This window comes from Microtus ochrogaster, unplaced genomic scaffold, assembly GCF_000317375.1.
Source record: "Microtus ochrogaster isolate Prairie Vole_2 unplaced genomic scaffold, MicOch1.0 UNK51, whole genome shotgun sequence".
Lineage (NCBI taxonomy): Eukaryota > Metazoa > Chordata > Mammalia > Rodentia > Cricetidae > Microtus > Microtus ochrogaster.
Window position 1 is genome coordinate 1,942,280 of NW_004949149.1, and position 8,640 is coordinate 1,950,919.

The 8,640-nt window shown below is 41.7% G+C and overlaps 1 protein-coding gene across 1 annotated transcript in view; it reads right to left on the reverse strand.

Moving 5' to 3' along the window:
• Positions 1-477: 477 nt before the first annotated feature.
• Znf330 (zinc finger protein 330) overlaps positions 478-8,640 on the reverse strand; it is a 12,180-nt gene continuing 4,017 nt past the window's right edge. The window contains exons 5-10 of the mRNA XM_005369546.3: positions 7,385-7,464; positions 5,773-5,899; positions 5,263-5,367; positions 3,961-4,007; positions 2,435-2,552; positions 478-1,379 (exon numbers count right to left, since the gene is read on the reverse strand). Coding sequence (XP_005369603.1) covers positions 1,114-1,379; positions 2,435-2,552; positions 3,961-4,007; positions 5,263-5,367; positions 5,773-5,899; positions 7,385-7,464 — 743 coding nt within the window. The 3' untranslated portion in view covers positions 478-1,113. The remainder of the gene's footprint in view (positions 1,380-2,434; positions 2,553-3,960; positions 4,008-5,262; positions 5,368-5,772; positions 5,900-7,384; positions 7,465-8,640) is intronic.

The window sequence follows — 8,640 nt, forward strand, 5'->3', positions numbered from 1 at the left end:
CCATGTGAAACCCCTAGACTCGTGTGTTTGAATTTGGTCCCAGCTGGGGTGCTATGTCAGAAGGCGGTGGAGCTTCCGTACACGACTGTGGACCTGGTGTTCCAGTCCCATCCCACTTCCTGTTCTGCTTCCTTACCGCTAAAGAGGCATGACAAGCTGATCTATGTTCCTGACACCATACCTTCCCTGCCATAACAGGACTGAATCCTTCTGGGATAAACCCTTTCTTCTGGAGTTGCTTTTTAAGAGTATTTCAGCACAGCAACAGAAGGGAAGCCTAGATCACTGTTAACGCAAGCAGGAACCAGACATCTGTGCCAGGGACCGTCAGTTCCCCAGTTATCACCAATTGTGTCTTGTAATTATTCCCAGATTTTTGTGCCAATATTAGGTCAAAACCTTACCGGTTTATAGAAAAATACTTAAATGCTTTCCAAAATAAGTTGCTAAAACATACCAAGAACTCAGTATCGAAAGTTTTCAAGTATAATCCTAGATTTATTTAAAAATGGGATTCCCTGGGGAATCAGCGACACCAGTCCTGGCATTACATGTATGAAAAAAGCTAGATGTCTGTCAGTCAGTGAGGCATTAACAAACATTGGTGAGGACATTCATTGTAAAAAAACAGTGAACGTGTCCACCACTAACACAGACGTGACTACTTAAGACAGCATAAACAGTCAGTGAAAATTCAGAATACAATATATCTATCATTGTATGGGCTGAAATAAAAGGAAAAATACACCAATTTTACCCGTTACACTTTGTAAAATCAGATACATGAGTTTATAAGCAGTGCTTTTAATAAAAACAGCAATTTAATATCAAATAAATATTATTTCCTTTCTATTCCTTTATTGTGTATTTTATATGTATCTAATTGGCAAAGCCTACCAGGTGACTGAAAGCAGTACTGATCCATGATACTCCGTTTCCCTTACATTTAACTCATTTCTTCTACACTACAAGTCCAATATCAGTTCCTAGAAACATCCAAAACCTACCCTGAGCCTAGTGTGACTAGCCTTTTGGACAAGGCGAAGGGAGGGGACGTCTGAGCATCCTCATTATTCAGCCTGCTCTTCTCACAAGTGCCAGCGGGAGCTGCACCTAGTTCTCCTGCTCCTCATAGTGAGCATAGCCACTGGCATAGGTCCTTCCTAAGTTCAAACTAGTGAACAGTTCTGATGACTCGGTATCCGAGTCCTTCCCATCCTCTTCCTCCTCCTCCTCTGCTTCATCCTCTTCCTCCTCCTCATCATGGTACCCAGTATCTCCATACTTGTCAGATGACAGGTTCTTCCAGTAGGCATCATACCCAGAAGCTCCATCTCCCTCCTCACCTCCAGTCTGCCGGCCAAACTTCAAGGAACGAGCTACAAGAGACAGCCACATGCATGTCAGCCATCAGTGCCAATGCTCGCACGTCCCACTAGGGTTTACTCTTATGTAAGAAGGGAAGGATTTTCCTAATTTTCTCACAGAAGTCACAAATACACAAATATAACACAATCACAAATAAATAAGGCAAACACCAAACCTCAGTAATTAGTATGTTTCTTGTATCAAAGTGAAAAACTGTACCACACATTTTCCAAGGCTATAAAATCCCACTTGCTATGACAATATGTTTATCCTTTCAAACAAAAAGATATATTACTTACACACACACACACACACACACACACACACACACACACACACGTCAGGGAAACGGCTCAGTCAATGTGATTGCTAGTTACCTATCAACTTGACAGAATTTAGAATCACCTGGAAGAGAGGCCTCTGAGCATGTTAACTGTGTGGGAAGGTCCACCTTACTTGTAGGCTGACCATTCCCTGGGCAGGGACCCTAGACTACTGAGAACGGGAAAGCAAGCTCAGCACCACCATGCATTCCCCACTCCCCCGACTGTGCACACGGGAAAGCAAGCTCAGCACCACCATGCATTCCCCACTCCCCCAACTGTGCACACGAGAGCAGCTGCTCCAAGTGCCATTGTTTTGACTTGAACTTACAAACCAAAACAAACTCTTTTTCTGAATAGTATTTCACCACAGCAGCAGGAGCGGAACAGACAAACCGGTAACGAGCTTGCCACATACGCCATAGGACACAGTTCAGATCCCCGGGATCCACTTAAGAAGTGAGCTGTGGTAGCACATGCTAATAACCCTAGCACCATGGAGACAGACACCAAGGGATTCCTGCCAGCCAGCCTTGTGGAACTGTCAATGACTGTCAAGCCGGGTGGGTCCAAATGAGAAGCTGTCTCAGTGGCCTCCGAGAGGAATGGCACCTAAAGTTCATCTTTGGTCTAGAAACACACAACCAACACCACACACATACGCACTCAGAAAAAAAAATAAATGATAAATACAAGCTAAGTGTGAAAGCCAACCACTCCACTGGCATCCTGAGAAGCCTTACTTGACATGCTGAGATCCTTTGTCTCCTGAGTTTCATGTCCACACTTTGGGCAAGGAGGTTGTTTCCCTTTTTCCTGCTTAAACACCTTGCTCCTTGTATGTTCATCACAGAAACAAGCCTATACAAGAGAAGCAGAAATAAGCCAAAGTTTAATTTAAAAGATATAAAAAGACACCATTCAATACTGCAAGAAAATTTGAACATAGTTTTGTCTGAGACTGAATTAAGAGTTGGACTGGGACCAGTCACATGCTCTTTGAACTTCTTAAAGGAAGCTGATTTTGTCAGGACTCTTCAGAAACAGGACCTTGTTGTGTGAGGGAATGGGTCCTTTGTTTCCTTCCACCCGGCTAGCTTACACCGGAAATAATCACACAGAAATTGTATTAATTAAACACTGCCTGGCCCATTAGTTCTAGCCTCTTATTGGCTAACTCTCACATCTTGATTCAACCAATTTCTAATAATCTCTATGTCACCACAAGGTCGTGACTTACCAGGAAAGATTCAGCATGTCTGCCTGCCTTCTTCCTCCCAGCATCCAGTTCTCTTTCCTGCCTATCTAAGTTTTGCCCTATCACAAAGCCAAGGCAGTTTTCTTTATTCAACCAATGAAAGCACACATAGAAAGAAGACCCTCCAGGACCTAAACAAGGCAGACACAGAGAGGACGGGGAAGCGGTTATCTACTCATGCACATCTGAGGTCCTGACAACGAAATGGGGGGTGGTCTGTTCATCTCAGGACACCACCACCCAACTAAGGAGCAGAAAAAGAATGGCAAGGCCTAAGTACTGAGAGAAATGCAGAGGGTTTATGTGGATCTTAGTCAACACCGCGAGGTGAACAGGGTAAAGAGAGCCGGTGCAGACTGTTCTAAGCAGCAGAAACAGCACAGACAGAGACTAAAAGCTCTACAGAAAGCCATCCTGTAGCACCCAGAAGAGCAGAAAGAAGACAGGATGCGGACAAGAGAGGTTAAAAGCAAGAAATGTTTCTGAAATAATTAAGTTATCTGGTGATCTTTGTCTAACAGAAATGCCAGAGAAAGCCAAAAGAGACATGGATATCTTCACCCCCCAGACTCTTCTAAAAACAGGAACAATTTAACCCACAGCCCCAATATTCTGGTCATAATGCTCTCTACAAACATAAGGCTAAAAAAAACACTGGACTGGACGCTGGGGACATGTTGTAGAGGCAACTACTACAAGAAGAGAGTGACCAGTCAAAAGCCACTTAAGTCATTGACTTCCATAACACTATCTCAAAACCAAAAGAATTAGCTTGACACGGCAGTTTAGGCCAGGAACTTCAATACTCAGGAGGTAGAGGCTGAAGAATTATTGTGAATTCAAGGCCAGCCTGGACCACACAGCAAAACCTAGTGGCAATTAATTAATTTAAAAAAAAAAGCCACACAAGTTTTAAGATCCACATATATTAGCACTAATAAGCATCCAAGACCTGGGGCAAGAGTACTGGGACCCAAATCAAAGTCTAAATGAGACAGCAAGGAGGCACACCTTACATCGGAGACACGAATGCTGGCCAAGCCGGTTGCAGGAAACACCTGTGAGAGACAAGAGCATCTTATAGTCTGGTCAGTTACTCAGGCCTTATATATTACTTCTGTCACTGAATCACGGTGCTTTCTCAATGAGGTCATAGCTGAACCAGTCAGCCACTGACCTGCAGGGTTCAAGCCCTATAAACACTCACAGCACCCACACTTCTTCCACAAACAATCCTATTTCTACCCTGTGCGCTATGCAGAAGTCTAGGGGGCATACAAGCAGCATATTTTGAAATACTCCTGTGAAAATTTCTATGTGAAAATTGAATTTATATACAGGGTACAGTAAGCAACTTAACAACTAAAATCTGTAGGCAAGAGATAGAATTAGCATCTCCCCCAGAACAAGAACCACACAGTGAAGTGAATGACTGGGAATGTAAGTCTTTCCCCTGGGACAGTATACCAGGCAGTATAGAATAATACTTTACATACACTCTCATTTCAATTAGCCTTTTGAAATTACCTTAAAGTTAATGCTATTACTATTACCCCAATCAGTCACATTGGTTCTCAACTGGAAAATGCAGAATTGGAGGTACAGCTTAAACTCAGATCTCAGATGTCCAACCAAACATAAGGTTAACTCTCCCAGGAGGAAGCCTGAGCCCCTGCAGGAAATCCACAAGGAGGGGCACATACTGAGAGCACTGACAAAGGAGGAGAGGGCTGGGATATGCGGTCCAAGAAAATGGTTGCCAAAGGGAACGGCACTATTACATGTGGTGTTGTTGGAAGGAGTGTGTCACTGTGAGGGTAGGTTTTAAGGTCTCATAAATGCTCAAGTCATGCTAGGTGAGACAGACCACACATTGCTGTAGGTCTCTCAGCTACCTCCCCAGCACCACGTCTGCCTGCACAATGCCTTTTCCCCTCATGAAGATAATGGACTGAACCTTTGAACTATAAGCCAGCTCCAATTAAATATTTTCCTATAAAAGTTGTCATGGTCATGGTTTCTCTTCACAGCGATAAACCCTAACTAAGATGGCATGGGAACCTAAAAGTGAAATGCCAGCTAGCACATAATGTCTGATCAAGGCAATGAAATGAACTTCTCAGCCAATATACCACTAAATTCCCCAGAGAAAAATTCAGAGCTAATATTTGGAGATTTTTTTCCCTATAAACAAAACACACACACACACAATGAAGCAGCAACATAAAAGAACTTACTCCTTTTTAATTAAGTTTCACATTTACACTATTCAGAATCCTAGGTTCAGAATAGCTAAAAAAAAAAACAACTTACATTTAAATGTTTCTGCTTCTAAAACTTGGCAGCTGGCTTGATGCTCAAACTGATCATCTTCACAAAGAAAATTATGACAAAACGAACAGCTGAATATTCTGCCTCCTGTGAAATTAAAACTCACAAATGTAAATATGGCAAACTTAATGACTTTAAAAATTCTTATACATATAATCTGTGGCAGCTAATTTTAGAAAAGTATCAAAATTGTGGCAACAGCTAAAATAAAACTGATGATGTCCTTCAAACTGAACCATTAAACTGTGGGTCTCCACAATAACCTGCCCTCTTACAGAACAGTCACGGGCTCAAGAGAGGCTTCTTGTCCTTACCCAGACTCCCTTCTCTACCTGCTTGGGTGAAAAGTACTAGCATTTACTAACACTGTTGGTACAGTCTCTTTCTAACTAAATTACTAAATTATACCAGCAGCTAAGATTTGAAAGAATATATATGGAGAAAGATCACACACAGCCTAACTAGGTTTAATGTCTGCACCTAATCACTCACCATGGTCCCATACCCCTCGCTCACATTCCACACATTCTGCATCCGTGAGTGGGCAGGCACAGGCATGCGTGCTAAGACACTTCCTTCCATGGCAAACCCAAGCTTCACAGAAGTCACATATTGCACCCTGCAACAAAGAAACAAGAGTTCTAGAACAGCTACCACATGACCTCTGCAAACACTAAGACTGTTAAAAAAAAAAAGCAAAGGAACAAGGTCAGCGAGGAGGAGGACCAATTCTGACTTGTGAAAATCAGATGTAGAAAACCGAACATGTATCTCTCCTTCATCAGACAGTATTCTAGCAAGAAAAAAGAAATTATCAACTAGGTAATACAGAAGACTCTCAAGCAGAGAACTTTCCCCCAGCCCCACACATACCTGAGGGGCAAAGGAGGGTAGCACAGAAAAAAAGAGCAGGCAAGGACTCACGCCTAAGAGAACAAAGCTATCTCAGAGAAAATTCAGATTAGGGAACTTACTATAAACTATATACAGAAAACTAATATAACTTTCCTCACAGAGTAATTTGGATATGAAGCATAAATTACACTGTAGAATACAGCAAAATTCATAGCTCTATTTAAAATATCTTTTAGTGAACAACAACAAAATACATAATCTACCTATTTTTTATTTATGGCACTAAAATTCCTTCTAAAATCCTATCTAGTAAAGATAACATATAACTAATAGGTACTTTTGGTCAAATTTAATGTTTTAAAAAAAAATAACCTTATTTAACCAAAAGACTTAAATGCTGGTAAAAGTCTTACAACTCGGAGAATTTGTGACATCTGTTTAACATTGTAGAAAGGTACAATGGTACCCCCAGTTGGATGACCAACTAAACTAACAAAGAAACCACTGTCATTTAGTGGAGGAAAAGATGAGTTTCCTCCTAACTGGCTGGCTTCCACAGGCTAGAAGGTGCTACGCCTTCCACTAAAGGAGGAAAGCAACAGCACCCAGATGCAAATCTTTCTAGCATAACAGTGACTGTCTTGGCAGGATATGTCCACTGGCACAATAGTGGCACGAGTGTTCCGGGAAAAAACAGTATGTCTGCTGGAACTTAAGGCCTATTCCAATGCCTGGTACCTGGGTCTATCATCAGGGCCAATGAGGACACCAAAGTGTACCCAGACACAACGGGGCAGCTGCACACAGGAAACCACAGCAACTTCTGTGAGCATGCACAGACCCTGTGCGAGAAGCTCAAAGTCAGTGAGACCCCTGCGTGGAGGTGCGAGGTAAGCAGAAAGCCCCACCGTAGTGAGAAGCTACTGGTATTTGATAGCTTCTGGGAAAGGAAGCCAGTTTTCTTTAAGGGTGTGATCCCTGGTAGGCTGAACATGCTCCACGGCAGGTCTTACACCAAAAAGTATTTGGGCAACATAAATTGGACTCAATGGGTCAAAATAAAAATGAGATCACAAAGTTGGTTGGGTAGAAAGATGAGGATAGACCTGGGGAAAGGTGGAGGACAATATGATGGAAATATATTGTATGAAATTTTCAAGAAATAAAAATTGTTTTTAAAACGCCTTAAAATGCTGGTTAAAATGGCTTTATCTCGGAAACCTACACTAAGACACGACAAGCAGCTTACCACCATAGCAAGGCCAGTACTGTAGACACCAGCATGCTTGATGACACAGTCTGAAGACTTCATCATGCACTTTGTTTTTCCTGGTAAAAAAATATACATATGCACTATTAGTCCCTACAGATTCGTCCAGACAAGAATTGTTCACTAATTCTGCTTTGATCTAGACCAAGCGCCTCTGGAAATGGTATTCTAAAAAATTCCAAGTGAAACCAGTCTATTTTCCCAATCTTCTGAGATTAGAAATTTATTAATCCATAAAAGCTATCATAGTTATATAATAATTTATATGCAATATGATAATTCATTCTTGTAATGAAATCAGAAGCTTCAAGTTATGCACTGTAATCTAATAATTTTGACAGTTTCAAATCTTATTAATTTCAAGTGAATCAAAACATTGTAAAAAAGCATGCTTTAAAATTAATTTTATATTCATAAATCACAATAAAATCAGCCTGGCTTGGACTTACCAGTAATTTCTTGCCACATATTATCAACAGACATATCAAATGACCAAGGACCCTAATTGTTCTACCTAAGTTTATCCATATATAGAAATCACAACAGCCTGAAAGCTCATCTACAAAACACCAACCCCAACCCTGCCAGGAATCTCTTCACCAGACAGCATGTCAAGATTAGTGACAACATACTAACTGGGTCACCAGACTACAGATGAAACACAAAACAAGCAGAAGATGCTCAGTGTGCCGGTATCTTGTTTCCTGAGAAGCAAAGTTAGATAACAGGAACTGGGAGAGAGAGAAATCAGACACAGGGCAGCAGCTACCAACTGTTCGTGTCTAACACAAGTAGTAGAGTCTGCAATAGAAGTGCATGGGCACACAGCTCTATGAGACACTGACCACACAGGGCTCCCCTTCCATACACTTTCTTTTCTCACACTGCCTTCATCTGCATTTGGTACAACAAAGGCAGGTAGGTGTATTTTAACTAATTTCTCTTTTCCACTAACTGCAGAATTCAACCAATGACCTCTTGGAAAACGAGAACTATACTAGAAATATTGTGTGTAGCCCTGATCACTAACCTGGCACTCTGCACAGCACGTATCAATGGGCACCCCAAACTTCTCTACTTAAACCACCACCATCTCCTGAGGGTATTTGTTCAAAAAGAACACTGAGGGTAAACCCGAGTCCTAGGGCAAGTCTTCATGCATACATAGTGTATGTCCCCCAGATGAGAGTAAAGGTGACTAGGCTCCCTAGGGCAAGTCTTCATGCATACATAGT